Source organism: Anomaloglossus baeobatrachus, chromosome 7, assembly GCF_048569485.1.
Source record: "Anomaloglossus baeobatrachus isolate aAnoBae1 chromosome 7, aAnoBae1.hap1, whole genome shotgun sequence".
NCBI classification, from domain to species: domain Eukaryota; kingdom Metazoa; phylum Chordata; class Amphibia; order Anura; family Aromobatidae; genus Anomaloglossus; species Anomaloglossus baeobatrachus.
In genome coordinates, this window is record NC_134359.1 from 117,955,520 (window position 1) to 117,977,627 (window position 22,108).

Here is a 22,108-nt window from a genome sequence, read left to right on the forward strand (position 1 = left end):
ATTGATTTGCTGCAGCCTTCACAGATTTATCAGAAGTAAAGTCTGTTCTGACAAAAAAATGTAGGCGGCAGCGGTCATGTAATGGTCCAGGAGGCAATTATTTAGTTTTTTTTTTAATTTTGTGCTGAAGAGTGGATCTATTTATAAAGGTTTATTCACTAGTAAACAGCATTTTTTATTTTTAATATTTATTACATTTCCAATTGACTCCTATTTTAGAAGATGTTTAGTTCTGTAATTCTTTACTTAACCAGCCATGAAGCTATTTGGCTCCATGTTTTTTCTGATTTGTAGCTTTAGAAGGAATCTGTCAGCAGGTTTTTGCTACCTCATCTGAAAGCAGCATGATGTAGGCAAAGAGATTCTGAATCCAATGATGTATCACTTAGATTACTGTGTGCAGCCCTTCTGACAAAATCAAAGATTTTAGTTTTAAGCATTTTTAGCATGTAGCAGAGCTTAAAAAGCTGCCCCTGCCCACACCAGGCTTTCTGTGTACATTTCCATAGACAGAAGCTGCTAATCACAGTCTACTAATAAAAAAAGCTAAGAAAGCATAAAATAACACTGCAGTTAAACAAAAACACACTGTGATAGGAGATGGGACTGTAATCTGTATGTTAAGACTTGCAGAATGCCCTTGCTCCCTAGTGACATTGTACATTCACAGTGAAGTGCTGATGTGTCGGACTGTCCATTGTAGTCCAAGCAATAACTGCTTCTGCTTAAATAAATATAGCAAATAAACAGATGGGACCTTGACAAAACAGGCATTCAGGAATTTTCTTTAACCCTTACCTTATGCTGTCTTCAGATTGCATAGCAAAAACCTGCTGACAGATTCCCTTTTAAAACACTGCAGCTACTAGACCCTGCTGGACCAGCTCAGGGCTTCTTTAGACGGGGCATTATTTTGTTGCATTTTCACAGTGACATTAATGCACATATAGTTGCCATTTTCTTAGCTTGTGCTCTTCTTTCCATTTTAGGTAATAGAAATCTCCGAGTACAGGAACCAGCTCTATGATTATCTCAAAAACAGAATGATGGCCATAGCTCCAAACCTGACGATCCTAGTGGGGGAGCTGGTCGGTGCCAGGCTTATTGCCCATGCAGGTAAGTCTGTCATCACCGCTTTGCTTGTCTAGTGTTGGGCAGGCTCTGTATTTCTGCTGCGGTCGGTGATGATGATTTATTACTTTTGCCTGATTTTCCATGATGGCAAATCTAGTCACTATCTCATCTGAGGCCCCTTATGGTTTACATACTGTTATACCCTCTCTGTGTTGTGTAGCGGTTTCTTTCAGGTGCATCTCCTTGCATTGCTGTATTATACATATGTTTTTATTTCCTTTTATTACTTTCTCTCCGATTTATATATATATTTATATATATATTTTTTTTTCTAAAGGCTCCCTTCTGAATCTGGCAAAACACCCAGCGTCCACTGTACAGATCTTGGGGGCAGAGAAGGCACTGTTCAGAGCACTGAAGACCAAAAGGGACACTCCGAAATATGGTCTACTTTATCACGCGTCCCTCGTGGGGCAGACTGCACCCAAAAATAAGGGCAAGGTAAGTGGTGCAATGTGAATCCTGATGATGTAAAGACTCAGAATACATGTAGTAATAGTAGATAGTATGCAGCTTTCTAGATATGACTAATTGCTCAGCAGGTAGATGTGAGTATACTGAAATATGCTGTTGGACTACTAGTACTATAAACTCCTGCGTGCATAGCAATAATAATAATAAAAATTGTACTCTCACCTCATGTCAATCTGATGGGCCCTCCGGCAGTCTCTGACTACACATGTGGTTGCTGCAGCCGAGCACTGCCCATGATGCGAAAAATTCGGAGGTCACTGCGGCGGCCTCTGCCTGTTTTCAAGTAGTCAAGGCATTTTTGATTTGCTACTCTTTATTCTGGGCTTGATATATAAATGTCTTTGCAAATTAATTTCTCCAAGACAAACCTTCATCACTCCCAAATGTTTGAGAAATTGCCACTTGAAGGATTAGGGCTTGCTGGGAGTTGTAGTTTCAGAACAGTTGTTGCACCGAATGTTGCAATCTCTGACTGTAGATAATGAGGATATTTTCTTTTCCATCAGATCTCGCGTATGTTGGCAGCCAAGTCCGCACTTGCTATCCGATACGATGCACTCGGGGAAGACACAAATGCACAACTGGGGGCAGAGACCAGAGCGAAGTTGGAAGCGCGTCTCCGACACTTGGAGGAGAGGGGGGTATGGTCTACATGCAGCTGTGATCTTCGTCTTGTGGTCTGTGATGATGATCCTTTTTATTGCTTGATGTTTCTATGAGGGCAATATCAGTCACTACTTCATCTGAGCCTCCTTGTTTCTATACCCATGTCGCTTTATGTACCGATACTTTCATGGTCTGGTGCTGATTTGTCATCTCCTTGTTTCTAGCTGAAGAGAATTAGTGGCTCCGGGAAAGCACTTGCAAGAGCTGAGAAATATCAACATAAAAGGTATGACCTGCTGTAGGAGTACAGTGTACAACATATATAAATATATATAGAGAGAGACTAAGCGCGGGAGTAATGGCTGTGAATGTGTTACTGGACGTTAACATGCAATCAAACGGTCGGATGACTTCTACTTACAGCGAGGTCAGAACTTATGACCCATCTGGGGACTCGACTCTTCCCTCGGTTCCCAAGAAGAGAAAGATTGAAGAGGTGGAGGAGGAGGAAGAGCAGCCCACTGAGGTCCGAGTGAAGAAGCTTAAGAAGCCAAAAATTGAACCAGTTGAAGAAGTAGAAGGTAGTCTTGCCTAAATTCAGGTGGCACTAAGCTCCTACATTGTGTGTAGACATCCACTTAGTGCAGACAATAAATACAGGCCTCCAATATATGCAGTATTATGGCATAAGTGTAGGAATCCATTGTGTACACACACACACACACACACACACACACACACACACACACACTCTCATTATAAAACGTGTTTGTCATCTGCTATAAAAGGGAACCTGTCATCCCCAATGCTGTTGACCTGCAGATATAGAGTTAATAGTATTACAGTGCTGCCTGGCCACCTTTCTGAAATTACGGCTATCAGAAGAAAATTAACTTTGTTCCTTCTGGAAGTTTGTGGCTTTCAGTCATAGTGGTGCGGCCGGATCGACTACACTAAGCGGTCAGCATGATCCCGTAGGATTATTGACCTCCAGCTCCGCAGCACATCTGGCCTAAGTGAGCTGTAAGTCAATCCCGGTCCGTGCTCGCAGCCGCTGATCACTCCGTATTGAGCACTTACTGTAGCGACTCTGGGCTTCTATAGCTGAAAGCCGCACTTTCCGTAAGACAGATGGAATTCCTTTTAAAGTCAAAAGTAAACAGCTCTGCCCAGGGTGAGTTTTAGCTGGAAATTATTATTGTGATATCCTTCCAGAAGAACCAGCAGTTGAGGAGACGCCAAAGAAGAAGAAGAAAAAGAAGAAAGTGATAAAGACTGAAGAGGAGGAAGAACCAGTAGAAGCCCCTACTACTAGTACAGCAGAAGAGGTAAGCGTCCATACAGGTTAAAGGCGGCGTCCACTACTCAGACCACACCTTCGTAACCCCTTCCTGATGTGGCCATTTTCTGTTTCCGTTTTTTACCTGTTTTTCCGGTGTTCATTGTGTGGTAAAAATGACCGGGCAATAGGATTCTCCTCATCAGTACAATTAAGGCGATACCAAACATGTCCATTTTTTCTCATCATATATATTGTTAGTCCTTTCCAGGGCTTGAACCTGCTTGCTCTGTATACAGCAGTACCACAGTATTGCTGCATATAGTAAATATCATTGTCTCTGAAGCTCGGCCACAGGCAGGTTTTCAGGGGTGCTTTGTAATAGCCAGCACAGGTCTTCAACGCACCTCCTGCTGTCATGGCAACTCATCGGTGCCACGTGATCACATCGTGAGCTCCCCAATGTGGGCATAGAATGATGCACCCCCATACTGGCTCATTGTTAATGCCACTGTCATAGTATAACAGTAGCATGTAACAGGTTAACATTTCCCGGCGGAGCTGAGCACCACCCGCGATTGTTAGAAGCAGGTCCTCACTTTAACACAGCCATTAGCTGCCATGTTTGGTGCGAGCTCAGCCTGTGAAGCCCGCTCCATACACTCGCTACTGTTTTGCACCGTACATGTATGGTGGGAGTCAGTAGGGTCTTAAATACTACACACAGACGACATTACATCACTGTTGGTGTCGGGCCTCATATGACATTGTTGCGCAATGTGAGCACAGCAGTCTGTCGCCTTCCCCTAGAAAGCTGCAGCGCTCGCACCTCCCACAGACTTCCCCAGTTTTGTCCCAGCAAGGTGTGAATGAAGTAGCCCATTAGTCGCCCCTGTTTGTCTGCAGTGTTCACACGTTACGCAAGACACTGGGGAATATAGTATTTAAAGAGATTATCAGCTATTACATTGATGGCTTATCCTTAGGATATGACATGAATGTCTGATCAGCCGGGGTCTGACACCCGCACCCCTGCCGATCAGCTGTTCTCAGTCCTGGCGGCAGGCAGACGGAAATGCTCAGTTCAAGCGCCGTTCCATCTTCTGATTGTGGCCGCAGCTGAGTACTGCACATCCGCCTCCTATTGATCAGAATGGGAGACGGATGTGCAGTACCCAGCCACGGCCATTATCAAAAGATGGAGCGGCGCCTGAACTAAGCATTTCCTGCTGCCGGGACTGAACAGCTGATCAGCGGGGGTGCGGGGTGTCAGACCCCGGCTGATCAGACATTGATGACATCCTAAAGATAAGCCATCAATGTAAAAGTAGTGGAAAACCTCTAAGTAGTTGTCCAAGTAGTAGACTGTATAGAGGGACAATCACGCCTGTGACCTACTTCTGCTTAGTGCTAGTCTGCTATATGATCATATTCTTATGTATTTTCAATGTTTTCTATTAACAGCCTCCCAAAAAGAAGAAGAAAAAGAAGGCAAAGAAGGAGGATGATGATGATTGAGAAGTGTGGACCTTTTCACTAAATACTGACTATATTCATCACCAGATGACTGCAGAATTGGTTCCTCCATCCGTTTTCTCTGGATGCTCGATGCCCTGCCTTAGTTTATATATAATTCTCAACAGTGAACAGAGCCGTGACATCTTGGTTTATCATTGTTTAGTTATGTATGATGCATAGACATCAGAGATGAGAACTTTTATATTGGTTGTCTGATGGCTGTGTAAATTAATTCCCTTTTTTATTTTCTGTATGATTTGATCACAGGATTGTAGATTGTAAACTTTTCTGTTTAGATCAAATATATTTTTATGAAAGTTCAGCTCTCATTGTATTAGCAATTATTTTTAATATTGGGAACATTTTGAGCAACAAACAGAAAACGTATGGGTCCATTTTACACTGGACTTTCTATGGTCTTTGTTCTGTGTCTTGCAACTTAAAGGGAACCGTAACCTGTCTCTGTAGTCATGCTTCCCAAACTGCACTTTCACAGCCAAATACGTTTTTGTTTACCTCGGAAATTCTTCAGCCTTTTTTCGAGAAAACAGAGTTAGAGGATCCAGGCGAGGTCCATTGGGAGAGACTGTATGGGTCCGATGCCGTCCCGGCCTGAGTCTCCTTGTAGCCTAGTATATCCCTCGTTTGTCATTGTGACAAAATAATCTGTGCTACGTTTTGTAGACACTTAGGCCGGGTACACATATCCAGCTTTTCGCCGGTTTGACGGATGCGGCGCACGCCAGTACAGTGTATACAGTACACTGGCAGCACAACAAGCGCCGTTCACATGCTGTCACGTGACCGGAGCATGTGACCCGGAGGTTTCGGTGCTGCCACTGTACTGTATCATACTGTACTGCCGCATCCGTCAAACCAGCGAAAGGCCAGTTATGTGTACCCGGCCTTACCACTGCATAATTGGAATACCCCACAAGATTTATTATTTTGGAGATGCTCTGACCCAACGGCTTTTTATTATTACCGCTTGTCCCTTGTCTTCTTTCCTGATATATGAGAATATTGCACTTTTAAAACAGAGACCATAAGCTATAGGAATAATGGCACGCAAGTAACTATCACGCAAAATACAATTTTATTAAAGCCTAAATACGTACAAAAAGAAACAACCCAAGTGGTTAAAAACACTTAAAGAGAATCGGTCACTAGATTCATACTGCCCAAACCATTGCCTCCATCATGAATTAAAGCCTGCATGACCATTTGTAACAAGGTATATGTTACTCTGAAATGTTAACACCATGGGAGAGACAGGTCAATCGAAGGTAGGTAGAAGCCGAGGTCAATCGAAGGTAGGTAGAAGCCGGGATGTCGTCAGACTAGGCAGGTCTCTCCATAGTCCTCGGCCACATTTTCAAACTAGGATAATTCTGTATCTCATAGCCAAGATCTAATTCGTCTTGCCCATAGTTTAGGCAGCACAAATCTGACGGTGGGGGAGGATGGTTTCCCAAACTCACAGCAGGTTCTAAGATTAGTCCATATCTACCCATTGGGACACTCCGCTTTCAGTAATAGTGAGCGATTTTATATAAAAATCATTTTTAGCTGACAAAGCGGTGGAAGGTAAACTGATCAGATGAGACCAAAGTTCTGGGCTAAATGCAAAATTCTATATCTGTCAGAAAACAAACACTGCACATCACCCTAAAAACGCCATTCCCATCATCAAACGTGGTGGCAGCATCATGCTGTGGGATGCTTTTCTTCAGCAAGGACAGGTTATCCGGTCAGAGTTGATGGGAAGATGAATAAATCTAAATTCAGGACTATCCTGAAGGAAAACCTGATGGAAGCTGCAAAAGACTTGATTCTGGGGCATAGGTTCACCTTGCAGTAGAACAATGACCCTAAATACTGCCAGAGCTACAATGGAATGGTTTAGATCAGGGGTCTCAAATTCAGCTGCGTGTATGGGCCGCACATAGAAAAAAAAGGGGCCGCATTCTTTACAGAACAACTCACCGCCTGGGGCAGGTGGGTGTCGTTTTCCATTTTGTTTTTTTTTTTTTGGGTCACACTACATACATTCAAGCTGTTGTTACCCCACTGTGAGACATTCAAACACTGAAAGCAACTTGCATTGGGCAGTGCACTGAGCATGTGAGGGGTGTACTAACTTTTGTGATATATTGTATAATTTGTATCACACCTCATTGAAAACCCCTCAAGATTTTAACCAAGCAATTAGCAATCTTGGATTGAGTCTTTAATCCATCTGGCTAATGACTTATTGACCTGTTGTTACCTTTTATTCGGGCCTATAAATTGTAGAAAGAGATTTTCAGCACGCCTGAATGACTGGGTTTTCTGCAGCTACGGAAGCACAATTTTTCTAATGTGTAGAAGATGCAGCTTTTTCTTGCTCCTCATTCTGTGGAATGAGGAAAAAACTGTCAGATTTCCTGATTACCATTTTGAAATGAGTTCACCTTGGGAAGAAAGCCTGGGATGAGTCCTAAGATTAGATGATCCAACATGTCTCATAAGCATGGTTGTTTGGAAGACTATGCTTGTAGTATTATTATTATTATTATTATTATTAGTTCACTAAACCGCTTGGATGATTTGATGGCCACCAGAAATTGAGCTTTTTAAGAGAGGCCCTAATCAAACCTGGACTGAAGCATCTGCAGAAATGAAGATAATGGTTAAGCCTGTAAATGTAGACTGTTCCACCAGGTATATTAAATTTTCCAAAATCTGGAATAAATCCTGATTGTGGCGGGATTTCAAGACACTCATAAGGCCATGATTATTTAAGTGCTGCCTCTGTGTCCATGCAGTCAGATGAAGCTTGTGTGGGTATGAATGAAGAAATTCCCTCTGATAGAGGTGGTTGGGAAGAAGTTTCAAAATTGACTTTTGAGAAGTGCAACACAAGCAGAAATCGGGCCCAGCGAGGTCAGAATGGCATCACAGCAATAGCTTCTAGTTGAGATGTTCTCAAGATACATTTCTGCCCAGACAACAAGCAGGTGACCTCCCTGGCTAGAAAGACTCCCTGCTTGTTAATGTAGAAGATGGATGCTAGATTGTTGGTTTGGATTCTAATGTCTCAGTGCTAGGTGATATTGGAGGTGAAGGGCTAGTCTGACAGCCCTCAGTTCTCTCTTGTTGGGGGGAAAGAGAATGCCCCAGAGGAGGCAGTTTCCCCTGGATAGGACTTTTCCCTACAAGGGCATGCTAACCAAAATTTGACGCATCCCTTATGAGTACTGTAGGATGTTGTGGCCTCCGAGATTTGCCTTGCTGAACACGGCCTGGTGACAGCCACCACTTTAGGTCCTATTTTGTACTTGGAAGATCATTAAGCGATTCAGGGAAGAAGAAATCCGGTCCCAGAAAGAGAATATTAGACTGAAGGATTCTGAAGTCAGTCCTTGCCAAGGCTACTGCTTCCAGAGAGAAAGTCCTGGAGCCCTGGTCTCTCATTACAGTTCTAATCACTAGATTGCTGGAGAGCAAATCCTGACATCTATCAGGAGCTTGTGAATTCTTTTTGTCTGATATCCTTAAAAACCTATGTAATGGAGAAGGAAATCGGGTATATACCGCGCTGATACTGGATAGAATATTAATGATTCCTTTATTGTTCGTACAGTTCTATGCGTCGCAGAGACATCCGTTTCCTTCCTCAGGACATCAAAGGAGCAATATCATATTGCTACTTTGATGTCCTGAGGAAGGAGATGGATGTCTCTGGAATGCGTAGACCTGTATGAACAATAAAGGAATCCTATTGATATTATATCCAGTATCAGCGCAGTATATACCAGATTTCCTTCTTCATTTACTACACTCTTCATATCTTGGGGGCTGCAGCTGATACCACCACTGTATGTGTGCTTCTTAGGGGTTGTGACTGTCACAACCTAAAAAGGTGAGTGTACCTGAATCCCTGCTTGTCTGATATCACTACCAGGTAAAGACCCTATTGCGCTCTATTCTCCACAGTATATCCTTAAGAACATGTCTTGGGAATAGTCCACAAAGCTAACACAACTTATTTTCCTACAAGGATCTTGCCGAAACTTCTTTTTGTTGATTGAAAATCTGTGACTTGAGAGAACTTCCAAAGTGATCTGAAGCTGTAGAATGTCTTCCGAATAGGATACAACATAGAGTCTGAAGGCTGCTGTCAGGACCATTACTACTTCTGTGAAGACATGAGGCACTACTGACATTCCAAGGGAAAACATGTAAACTGGAAATAACACTGCTGAGAAACTTCCTTTTGAGATGGAAGATTTAGGACATGCTTTTAGGCGTTGTGGAGATTTATAGAGGCCATAAAGTCGCCTTCTTGGATGGTGGTCACTGAACAAACAGCTTCCATTATGAATTTTTTCTTTAAGTAAATCTTGTTTAGGGAAGTCAGATTGATGATAAGACACCATTTACCCGAGAGTTTGGGAACTGCAAACATTTTGGCATACACCTCTAAATACTTTTGATGAAGAAAAACAAGTCCTAGAGCATCCTTTGAGATGAACACTTGAATAAGCGAAACTATAGAACTATGACCATCGCCGATATGTCATCTGTCTGGAGTTGTCCAGGTAGCTGAGGCTAGTTAGATAAGCGTCTGTCTTGGCCAATTAGAGCTCAGAGTAGGTCACTGAGCTTTTGGAAGTTTGAACTATCCGTACTGGAGACTTCTGAAAAGTCTTGTAGTCGCTTGGACAGCGTATTCTTGGCTTCAGGACTGCAAAAGCTTTATTCTAGTCTCTTCCATGCAGTCAGGATACTAGCCTTTTTGATGTGGACAGTTCTGAGTCTATTGACCCACTTTGTAGACTGTGGACCTATCCACCTGATCTGCAGAGCTAGTTCTTTTGCAGCAGTAATCCTGACACCACTAATTTCAGTTCTAAAAGCACATTTCTAACCTCTATAGTTCTCTGGTTGATCATTGAACTGTATGAGACCGGTCTTAGTAAGTTCACGGTGAACTATGTACTTTGCAAAGTGTGTAATTTTTAGTTTTCTCTGATTTTGGAAATCCAATTGCTGGTTGGATAATGCTGTTCATTTGGTTTGTAGCTTTCTAAACTAGAAACACAGGAATATATGGGGCAGGATAGGCATTAAGTTCAGTAAGTTTCTTCCACATATGTAACTGGAACTATGGGGTTGTCAGGAGGATGGTGAGTTGCTGGCATATTGCCTTCTATGTGTGTAATGGTGAGTACCGTTTGCGGAGGTCCAGGGCCCTGATAGGCTCTGGTGAAGGAGATTCAAGATAATGAATTGGAAGTGAGCTGTACTCACCTTGAATGCTGGTCGCATGTAGAAGGCTCTGTGTCCTGGTGCTTGGAGAAATGTCTGTACAGTCAGGAATAATTATAGCAATCAGGGATGTGCTATTTTTGGCTTAGGACATAGCCTCTTGTGTGCTTAAGATTTTCTGCATCAAAATCACTTAAACCTAAGCTGTCTCTTTAGAGCTTCTATTTCTGTCCTTTTGGGTGTTGTATTCACTTACATTGCAATAATTTTTGCCTTTTTGTGTGTTGCTACAGCTGCTGCACTCATTTCCATCTAAGTGTTCTTTTGCGCAAAGGCTCGTATCTTAGTAGCCTCTGCTTCTGCACATGTTCTTATGAGCTGCTCGCTGTGCCTTGAATATTTAGAAGAACGTGACCCAGATAATCGTTTTGACCACTTGGTGGACCTGCAAATGTGAGATGATGCTTCCAGTATTTGTGTGATTTTTTTCCCTCAGTCTAGACTAAACTTCACAAACTATGCTGTTTCTCACAATAAGGTGTTGGAAACTGCAGTTCTAAAGATTCCTGTTTATTGAGTTTCTTCAGAATGCTAACATATCCCTGACTTTCTTTGTCGCTCCATTGGGAGACCCAGACAATTGGGTGTATAGGCTATGCCTCCGGAGGCCGCACAAAGTATTACACTAAAAGTGTAAAGCCCCTCCCCTTCTGCCTATACACCCCCCGTGCTCCCACGGGCTCCTCAGTTTTTTGCTTTGTGCGAAGGAGGCAGACATGCACGCATAGCTCCACAGCTTAGTCAGCAGCAGCTGCTGACTATGTCGGATGGAAGAAAAGAGGGCCCTTAAAGGGCCCCCAGCATGCTCCCTTCTCACCCCACTCTTGTCGGCGGTGTTGTTAAGGTTGAGGTATCCATTGCGGGTACGGAGGCTGGAGCCCACATGCTGTTTTCCTTCCCCATCCCCCTTAGGGCTCTGGGTGAAGTGGGATCCTATCGGTCTCCAGGCACTGAGACCGTGCTCCATCCACAGCTCCTGAGGACTCTGCTGGATAGGAGCCGAGTATCGTTCAGGGACATGGCCCTGCTACTTGAAGGTTCTCTGTGTCCTCGTGGGGACCGCGCACAGCAACACTCCAGCATTGCTGGGTGTGCTAGTGCACCGGGGACTGCGGCGCTGACCGCGTTTGTGCTATTACACACTGCAGCGTCGCTGAGTGTGTTAGTGTAAGGGGACTGCCGCGCTGACCGCCGCTGCCATTACTATTACTGCGGCGCGGCTGGGACTGTTAGTGCGCCGGGGACTTCAGCGCCGACCGCGCTTTTACGGCGGCCGCGCTCATAACTCGAGTCCCCGGCTTTTTGCGGCCTAGTCTCGTTCTTCCCGCCCCCAGCCCTGCCAGTCAGGGGAAGGGCGGGACGCTGTACAGCACAGCAGCACTGAGGGCTGGAGCATGCTTTGCATACTCCACCCCCCTCACTGTGCACAGTGGGGCACCAGTTCCCGCACTTTCTGGGTCACGCCCACGGCTCCCTCCTCTCCTTAGGACGCCGGCAGCCATTACTCAGCTCCTCTGACGCTGCAGAGGACAGACAAGCGCTGGGGGACTCAGGCAGGGATTCTGCTGGCCACACAACCGCTCTAAGCGGGCGGTAAGCAGCACCTCAGGTGCTAGCCCCACTTGTGCGGTAGTGTAAATATATTTATAGGTATACTTTACACTGTATGGTGCACGGTTGTTTCTGGCTATATACCCTATTGTGTTGCTCAGGGGAGTCAACAGCATGGTGCCCACAAGAAGCAGGGGTGCCAAAACACAGGCTTACTATGCTGCCTGCGCCGCATGTACGGCCTCACTACCGGCAGGCTCCACTGACCCTCATTGTGTGCACTGCTCGGCCCCCATGGCACTTACTCAGCCGGAGCCTCTGCTAAGGGAGGCCCAGGGGGAACCACCTGCTAACACTGTCCAGGTGACAGGGACGGAGTTTACAGCTTTTACTGAAAGGCTTTCTGAGACTATGGCTAAGATACTAGAAGCTTTGCAGTCCAGACCGGTATCTCAAACCAGGGACACTGTGGAATCATTGCCACCTAGTTCCCCTCAGTCGGAACCACCATGTCCTCCCGGGGTGTCTCATAGATCCCAGGGTGAGGTCTCTGACACGGACCGCAGCCCCAGACCGCTTAAGCGAGCTCGCTTGGAAATTCCCTCGACATCATCACATTGGTCAGGGTCTCAGCGGGAGGACTCTCTGTATGGTGAAGCGGAGGTAGCTGATCAGGATTCTAATTCTGAGGCTGCGCTCAACCTTGATACTCCTGATGGGGACGCCATAGTGAATGATCTTATCGCGTCCATAAATCAAATGTTGGATATTTCTCCCTCTGCTCATCCAGTAGAGGAGTCAGCTTCTCAGCAGGAGAAATTCCGTTTTAGGTTCCCCAAACGTACAACGAGTATGTTTCTGGACCACTCTGACTTCAGAGAGGCAGTCCAGAAACACCGGGCTAATCCAGATAAGCGTTTTTCTAAGCGCCTTAAGGATACACGGTACCCCTTCCCCCCTGACGTGGTCAAGGGCTGGACTCAGTGTCCCAAGGTGGATCCTCCAATCTCCAGACTGGCGGCTAGATCCATAGTTGCAGTTGAAGATGGGGCTTCGCTCAAGGATGCCACTGACAGACAGATGGAGCTCTGGTTGAAATCCATCTATGAAGCTATCGGCGCGTCTTTTGCTCCAGCATTCGCAGCCGTATGGGCGCTCCAAGCTATTGCAGCGGGTCAAGCGCAAATTGACGCACTTACACGTACGTCTGCGCCGCAAGTGGCGTCTATAACCTCTCAAACGTCGGCATTTGCGTCCTACGCTATTAATGCTGTCCTGGACTCTGCGAGCCGTACGGCGGTTGCAGCCGACAATTCGGTGGCAATACGAAGGGCCTTGTGGCTTCGGGAATGGAAGGCAGATTCAGCTTCCAAAAAGTGCTTAACCGGTTTGCCATTTTCTGGCGACCGTTTGTTTGGTGAGAGGCTGGATGAAATCATCAAACAATCCAAGGGAAAGGAAACATCCTTACCCCAGGCCAAACCAAGATTACCCCAACAGAGAAGGGGACAGTCGAGGTTTCGGTCCTTTCGGGGCGCGGGCAGGTCCCAATTCTCGTCCAAAGGTCCTCAGAAGGATCAGAGGAACTCCGATCCATGGTGGTCTAAGGCACGCCCTAAAAAGACCGCCGGAGGTGCCGCCACCAAGGCGGCTTCCTCATGACTTACGGCCCCCTCACACCGCATCCTCGGTCGGTGGCAGGCTCTCCCGCTTTTCCGACATTTGGCTGCCACAGGTAAAAGACCGTTGGGTGAGAGACATTCTGTCTCACGGTTACAGGATAGAGTTCAATTCTCGTCCTCCGACTCGATTTTTCAGAACATCTCCGCCTCCCGAGCGAGCCGATGCTCTTCTGCAGGCGCTGGACACTCTGAAGACAGAAGGAGTAGTGGTCCCTGTTCCTCTTCAGCAACAGGGTCACGGTTTTTACTCCAACCTGTTTGTGGTCCCAAAGAAAGACGGATCTTTCCGTCCTGTCCTGGACCTAAAACTGCTCAACAAACACGTAAAGGCCAGGCGTTTCCGGATGGAATCCCTCCGCTCCGTCATCGCCTCAATGTCCCAAGGAGATTTCCTTGCATCGATCGATATCAAAGATGCTTATCTCCACGTACCGATTGCTCCAGAGCATCAGCGCTTCCTGCGCTTCGCCATAGGAGACGAACACCTGCAGTTCGTGGCACTGCCGTTCGGCCTGGCGACAGCCCCACGGGTTTTCACCAAGGTTATGGCTGCAGTAGTTGCGGTCCTCCACTCTCAGGGTCACTCGGTGATCCCTTACTTAGACGATCTGCTGGTCAAGGCTCCCTCTCAAGAGGCATGCCAGCACAGCCTCACCGCTACTCTGGAGACTCTACAGAGTTTCGGGTGGATCATCAATTTGCCAAAGTCAAATCTGACACCGGCCCAATCGCTGACATATCTTGGCATGGAGTTTCATACCCTCTCAGCGATAGTGAAACTTCCGCTGAACAAGCAGCGTTCACTACAGACGGGGGTGCAATCTCTCCTTCAAGGTCAGTCACACCCCTTGAGGCGCCTCATGCACTTCCTGGGGAAGATGGTGACAGCAATGGAGGCAGTCCCTTTCGCGCAGTTTCACCTGCGTCCTCTTCAATGGGACATCCTACGCAAATGGGACAGGAAGCCGACGTCCCTCGACAGGAACGTCTCCCTCTCTCAGGCAACCAAAGCTTCCCTTCGGTGGTGGCTTCTTCCCACGTCATTATCGAAGGGGAAATCCTTCCTACCCCCATCCTGGGCGGTGGTCACGACGGACGCGAGTCTGTCAGGGTGGGGAGCAGTCTTTCTCCACCACAGGGCTCAGGGTACGTGGACTCGGCAGGAGTCCTCACTTCAGATCAATGTTCTGGAGATCAGGGCAGTGTATCTAGCCCTAAAAGCTTTCCAGCAATGGCTGGAAGGCAAGCAGATCCGAATTCAGTCGGACAACTCCACAGCGGTGGCTTACATCAACCACCAAGGAGGAACACGCAGCCGGCAAGCCTTCCAGGAAGTCCGGCGGATTTTGATGTGGGTGGAAGCCACGGCCTCCACCATCTCCGCAGTTCACATCCCGGGCGTAGAAAACTGGGAAGCAGACTTTCTCAGTCGCCAGGGCATGGACGCAGGGGAATGGTCCCTTCACCCGGACGTGTTTCAGGAGATCTGTTGCCGCTGGGGGATGCCGGACGTCGACCTAATGGCGTCCCGGCACAACAACAAGGTCACGGCATTCATGGCACGTTCTCACGATCACAGAGCTCTGGCGGCAGACGCCTTAGTTCAGGATCGGTCGCAGTTTCAACTCCCTTATGTGTTTCCTCCGCTGGCACTGTTGCCCAGAGTGTTACGCAAGATCAGGGCCGACTGCCGCCGCGCCATCCTCGTCGCTCCAGACTGGCCGAGGAGGTCGTGGTACCCGGATCTGTGGCATCTCACGGTCGGCCAACCGTGGGCACTACCAGACCGACCAGACTTGCTGTCTCAAGGGCCGTTTTTCCATCTGAATTCTGCGGCCCTCAACCTGACTGTGTGGCCATTGAGTCCTGGATCTTAGCGTCTTCAGGATTATCTCAAGAGGTCATTGCCACTATGAGACAGGCTAGGAAACCAACGTCCGCCAAGATCTACCACAGGACGTGGAAAATATTCCTGTCATGGTGCTCTGATCAGGGTTTTTCTCCCTGGCCATTTGCCTTGCCCACCTTTCTGTCCTTTCTTCAGTCCGGACTGGAAAAGGGTTTGTCGCTTGGCTCCATTAAGGGACAAGTCTCTGCGCTCTCTGTGTTTTTTCAGAAGCGCTTGGCCAGACTTCCACAGGTACGCACGTTCCTACAGGGGGTTTGTCACATCGTCCCTCCTTACAAGCGGCCGTTAGAACCCTGGGATCTGAACAGGGTGCTGATGGTTCTTCAGAAACCACCGTTCGAGCCAATGAGGGATATCTCTCTCACGCCTTTCGCAGAAAGTGGTTTTCCTAGTAGCAGTCACTTCACTTCGGAGAGTGTCTGAGCTAGCAGCATTGTCATGCAAAGCCCCTTTCCTGGTGTTTCACCAGGACAAGGTGGTTCTGCGTCCGGTTCCGGAATTTCTACCTAAGGTGGTATCCCCGTTTCATCTCAATCAGGATATCTCCTTACCCTCTTTTTGCCCTCATCCAATTCACCAATGTGAAAAGGATTTGCACTTGTTAGATCTGGTGAGAGCACTCAGACTCTACATTTCTCGGACGGCGCCCCTGCGCCGCTCGGATGCACTCTTTGTCCTTGTCGCTGGCCAGCGTAAAGGGTCACAGGCTTCCAAATCAACCCTGGCTCGGTGGATCAAGGAACCAATTATCGAAGCTTACCGTTCGGCGGGGCTTCCGGTTCCCTCAGGGCTGAAGGCCCATTCTACCAGAGCCGTGGGTGCGTCCTGGGCTTTGAGGCACCAGGCTACGGCTCAGCAGGTGTGTCAGGCGGCTACCTGGTCGAGCCTGCACACTTTCACGAAACACTATCAGGTGCATACCTATGCTTCGGCGAATGCCAGCCTAGGTAGGCGAGTCCTTCAGGCGGCGGTTGCCCACCTGTAGGAAGGAGCCGTTACGGCTCTATTATGAGGTTATTATTTACCCACCCAGGGACTGCTTTTGGACGTCCCAATTGTCTGGGTCTCCCAATGGAGCGACAAAGAAGAAGGGAATTTTGTTTACTTACCGTAAATTCCTTTTCTTCTAGCTCCAATTGGGAGACCCAGCACCCGCCCCTGTTTTTTTGTGTACACATGTTGTTCATGTTGAATGGTTTCAGTTCTCCGATATTCCTTCGGATTGAATTTACTTTAAACCAGTTTATAATTTGTTTTTCCTCCTTCTTGCTTTTGCACCAAAACTGAGGAGCCCGTGGGAGCACGGGGGGTGTATAGGCAGAAGGGGAGGGGCTTTACACTTTTAGTGTAATACTTTGTGCGGCCTCCGGAGGCATAGCCTATACACCCAATTGTCTGGGTCTCCCAATTGGAGCTAGAAGAAAAGGAATTTACGGTAAGTAAACAAAATTCCCTTCTTTCCTCATATTTCATATGCTGCACACAATTGTTCTAGAGCTCCCTCTAATGGTAGCTCATGAGAAGGTTTATTTATTTTACTCATATAGTGATATTAATTCCACAGTGCTTTACAGACGTGATCATAACTGGCCCCATTGGGGCTCACAATCTAAGTTCCCTATCAGTATGTCTTTGGAGTGTGGGATGCAACTGCACAAGCTGGAGGAAAACCACACAAACACAGGGAGAACATACACAGAAGGGGATTTTGTCCTGATGAAGGAGATTTTCATTCTCTATAATGCGTTGGAGAATAAATCTTCAATAGCAGAGCGGTTTAACTCCTACTTGTCACGCTTCAGTCTTCTTACTCCACTGCAAAAGTATGTGAATATTCCAGGAGATCTTTATTCTCAGGTTGAAATTCTTGTATTACGCACAACAGCAGGTGAAAAGATAGTTCTTAGCTAAGAATTTACGGGGGACGAGATGAGGCAGATGGCTGTCTTAATACTAACTAAATACTAGAATAAGAGAGGGCTCACCTGCATCAGAGCTACAGGGAGACAGACAGGACAAACCTGAAAAGGCAAATTTATTGCATAGCAGTATAACAGCAATATAGCCAGAATACGATACTGTATAATTCCCATGTTGTACGACATTGTAACGGGGGCAGGGGGCGCCTCAGGGGGTGTAGTCGGGTCCCCTCGACTTGTGGGCCGCAGGCTGAACCCCGGCCCGGCCGTTACTTGCAAAACAGATGTGTTGTTGGGGCAAAGTGTGGATGCATGGGGCCCATTCATGACAGCGTTCTTTCTGTGCTCTCCAGCTCCTTCTTCACTTTCAGGAAAGAGACAATTGCAGGCAGCGGGTAAACCAAACACCGTTTTATTAAACAAAGCTTCCATCTTTCTGTTTGCAGCAGGCTTACTTTAGTACGTTACAAGTCCTTTTCTACGAAAACGGTTTCCTTTTTCTCTACGGGCACTTTCCTTTGCCTGCAGGGGCCAATTGTTATCCCCCTAGCAGTGGTACTCCTATCCCGATTTTAGTCCAGCCCTTTCCCAGGGATTTGAATTGAACTAGGGGACGGCTCCAGTACTCACTACCGGCTCCGGATTAGCTCCAACGTCTCCGCTCCACTGCCACAGCACCCACTCCTGCACTCTGCCCCGGCACTTCAGACTGAGCTTGCTTGCCTCTCACATCTCACTGCACTCTGCCCTGCATTCAGAGCCCAACCCCCCTTCTCTTCCCTCCTAGGCTGCCCTGCCCCTTCCTTCCCTGTCACTGTTACCAGGGGAACCACTCACTACACTGGCACCTAGGGGGGGAGAACCGTACATAACACACAACATTGTACAATGTGCCACCATACTCCTGTGGCGTCTTCAGGGGGGGAAAAACGTCTTCTCCACACTAGGGGTCCGTCCACCCCTTACAACATGACAAAAATTTCGTCATGATGCACTACCCCAATTACATGTCTTTTTTTATATTCTTAAAAAGATGGGAAGTATGTACATGGTGATGTCACTGTACAGGGATTATGCGCAAAGTGATGTGACAATGAAGGCAAGTGCCAGCCCTGGGCCGCTCGGGCACCACACTCCTATGCTATGGAGCCACTGTGTCTGGATGGGACGTCAGGTTGAGGTGCACGACACTTAATGGTTTTCTTCAGAACGGTGTCCGTCACCCTGCTGGCGGTCATCATTGTAGACAGTCAATAACACATGCAAAACCCGTGCTCACTTAACCAACCAGAAACTTCATTATATTTGTCACACCGTTATGAAAGACATGGAATTCCTTTGCATCCTTCCTCTCAGTGTGGGGTTCTACCTCTCGACCTGTTCCCCTCCGCTATCTTGGATGTCGACCTCAAGCTCCAGAGTCTGAGTTTCCTTCACCCTGACTCCACTCACCTTTGTCTGATTCTGGGGCCTGGAGGCTTACTAGCCGGATGACTTTCTAAACCCGCCAGGGCGAGCCGTAGGCTCTGGACCTCTCGAAGTTACATCAGGGTTCCCTGACTGGCCTTAGCACTGAGGCCATGTCTTCTAACGCTTGAACCCTATTCTAGACTAGCTCCTCTCAAGATCTCCCAATTGTCCTCTTTCCACGTTTGTCACTACCCCTTTAACTCTATCTCTTCCATCCTGCCACTATCTCAGCCCAACCAGTAGGTGGAACCTTTGGTAACAGTCCCACTCTACTGTATCTGGAACCTGCACCCAAAAAGCAGCATAACATATCAAAAATTTAGAAATAAGCATAACACATTGCACTCTACATAACCATACACTTTACATTGCAGGGCTCGACCACCTTTTACAATATAAGCTTACTTTACAGAGTGATGTCAGAGTTCACAGGTAATATATACAGGAAAATCAGAACAGGTGAAATGTAAATAATGTCCCAGTACAAGAATAATGTCTAAATGTAGACTTCATAGCACATCCCTGGAGTGAGGATTCATTTTTTGCACCTCCTTCCATCTTCCTCAAGAAATGCTGCTAATCTTACCTCTTGAGTGTTGGGCCTTCTACCTGTTGGACCACATAGCAGCTTTGATTCCTGCACCTTTGTAGTTACACTTATGCCAGTTTTATGTCACCCATGAGGCTGAACCAAGACATTCTAAGTTTAAATTGTGACTTTTTGTACTCTGGTATCACTTTTGTGTTTTTTTAGTCCATTGGTATACTCTTATACAGCAGAATACTGCGATGTGTTACAGATAAAATTTACACCAGATCACAGCTAACAGATTTAATTTTTCCACTGTACATAAGTCTCAAAAAATGCAACAAAATTACTAAGACGCATGCACCGCATAAAAAAATTTGGCACACCTTACCTTGAGGTGGTTCAAGACAGATTCCTCCCACATTTTGAGACAATACACTGAATAAGTGATGTCTCAGAAATTAGCCATGTGGCAGATATAACGTCAGTGGAGCAGAGCAGGACACTGGCGCGTTATCGGAAGCCCAGTGTGCTGCAGCGTGATGAGGTCATCACTTTGAGACCTCATCACACTGCTGCAGATAACGTGGAGGTGGCGACGACGCGACATCCAGTGGGGAAAAGTAAGCGGTCCGTAAGTTGAAGCTCGCCATTGCTGGTGGGGGGCTTGTTGACCCCAGTCCCTGCCTTGTTTCAGTTGGATGTGCGTCAGAGGGCAAAACACGGCATTCCAAGAAAAGCACTTGCTACCCACAGAAAAATTTGGTGGAGGTTCCATCATGCTTTGGGGCTGTGTGGCCAATGCCGGCACCGGAAATCTTGTTAAAGTTGAAGGTCGCATGGATTCAACTCAGTATCAGCAGATTCTTGACAATAATGTGCAAGAATCAGTGATGAAGTTGAAGTTACACAGGGTATGGATATTTCAGCAAGACAATGATCCAAAACACCGCTCAGAATCTACTCAGGCATTCATGCACAGGAACAATTACAATGTTCTGGAATGGCCATCCCAGTCCCCAGACCTGAATATCATTGAACATCTGTGGGATGATTTGAAGCGTGCTGTCCATGCTCGGCGACCATCAAACTTAACTAAATTGGAATTGTTTTGTAAACAGGAATGGTCAAATATACCTTCATCTAGGATCCAGGAACTCATTAAAAGCTACAGGAAGCGACTAGAGGCTGTTATTTTTGCAAAAGGAGGATCTATAAAATATTAATGTCACTTTTATGTTGAGGTGCCCATACTTTTGCACCGGTCAAATTTTGTTTAAATGCGGATTGCAAATTTTCTGTTAGTACAATAAATCTCATTTCAATCCAGAAATATTACTCAGTGCATCAGTTATTAGGTATATGAAACTGAAATAGCTGTTGCAAAAACCCAAATTGTTATAAAGAATAAAGGTTAACATTAATAGGGGTGCCCAAACTTTTTCATATGACTGTATATATATATATATATATATATATATATATATACACACACACACACATCCACCCACACCGTATGGACCAAAAGTTTGGACACACCTCATTCAAAGAGTTTTCATGACTCTGAAAATTGTAGATTAACATTGAAGGCATCAACACTATAAATTAACACATGTGGAATGAAATACTTAACAAAAAAGTGTGAAACAACTGAAGGTATGTCTTACATTCTAAGTTCTTCAAAGTAGCCACTTTTGCTTTGATTACTGCTTTGCACACTCTTGGCATTTTCTTGATGAGCTTCAAGTGGTAGTCAGCGGAAATAGTCTTCCAACATTCTTGAAGGAGTTCCCAGAGATGCTTAGCACTTGTTGGCCCTTTTGCTTTCATTCTGCGGACCAGCTCACCCCAAACCATCTCGACTGGGTTCAGGTCTGGTGTAGCACCCAATCACTCTCCTTCTTAGTCAAATAGCCCTTACATAGCCTGGAGGTGTGTTTGGGGTCATTGTCCTGTTGAAAAATAAATGATAGTCCAACTAAACGCAAACCGGACAGAATAGCATGCTGCTGCAAGATGCTGTGGTAGCCATGCTGGTTCTGTATGCCTTCAATTTTTAATAAATCCCCAACTGTGTCACCAGCAAAGCACCCCCACAACATCACACCTCCTCCTCCATGCTTCACTGTGGGAACCAGGCATGTAGAGTCCATCCGTTCACCTTTTCTGCATCGCACAAAGACACGGTGGTTAGATCCAAAGATCTCAAATTTGGACTCATCAGACCAAAGCACAGATTTCCACTGGTCTAATGTCCTTTCCTTGTGTTCTTTAGCCCAAACAAGTCTCTTCTGCTTGTTGCCTGTCCTTAGCAGTGGTTTCCTAGTAGCTATTTTACCATGAAGGCCTGCTGCACAAAGTCTCCTCTCAACAGTTGTTCTAGAGATGTGTCTGCTGCTAGAACTCTGTGTGGCATTGACCTGGTCTCTAATCTGAGCTGCTGTTAACCTGCGATTTCTGAGGCTGGTGACTCGGATAAACTTATCCTTCGCAGCAGAGGTGACTCTTGGTCTTCCTTTCCTGGGCGGGTCCTCATGTGAGCCAGTTTCTTTGTAGTGTTTGATGGTTTTTGCCACTGTACTTGGGGACACTTTCAAAGTTTTCCCAATTTTTCGGACTAACTGACCTTCATTTCTTAAAGTAATGATCGCCACTTGTTTTTTTTTACTTAGCTGCTTTTTTCTTGCCATAATACAAATTCTAACAGTCTATTCAGTAGGACTA

General features: G+C 46.4%; 1 protein-coding gene across 2 annotated transcripts in view; it reads left to right on the plus strand.

Moving 5' to 3' along the window:
• Positions 1-5,333, plus strand: part of NOP58 (NOP58 ribonucleoprotein) — a 36,059-nt gene extending 30,726 nt beyond the window's left edge. Inside the window, exons 9-15 of one of the 2 annotated variants that reach the window (XM_075318978.1) lie at positions 990-1,116; positions 1,412-1,575; positions 2,115-2,249; positions 2,439-2,500; positions 2,638-2,795; positions 3,430-3,542; positions 4,958-5,333. In XM_075318978.1, the coding sequence (XP_075175093.1) occupies positions 990-1,116; positions 1,412-1,575; positions 2,115-2,249; positions 2,439-2,500; positions 2,638-2,795; positions 3,430-3,542; positions 4,958-5,011 (813 nt within the window). In that variant the 3' untranslated portion in view covers positions 5,012-5,333. The remainder of the gene's footprint in view (positions 1-989; positions 1,117-1,411; positions 1,576-2,114; positions 2,250-2,438; positions 2,501-2,637; positions 2,796-3,429; positions 3,543-4,957) is intronic. The other variant, XM_075318979.1, reaches the window with a different exon arrangement.
• The last annotated feature ends 16,775 nt before the right edge of the window (positions 5,334-22,108 follow it).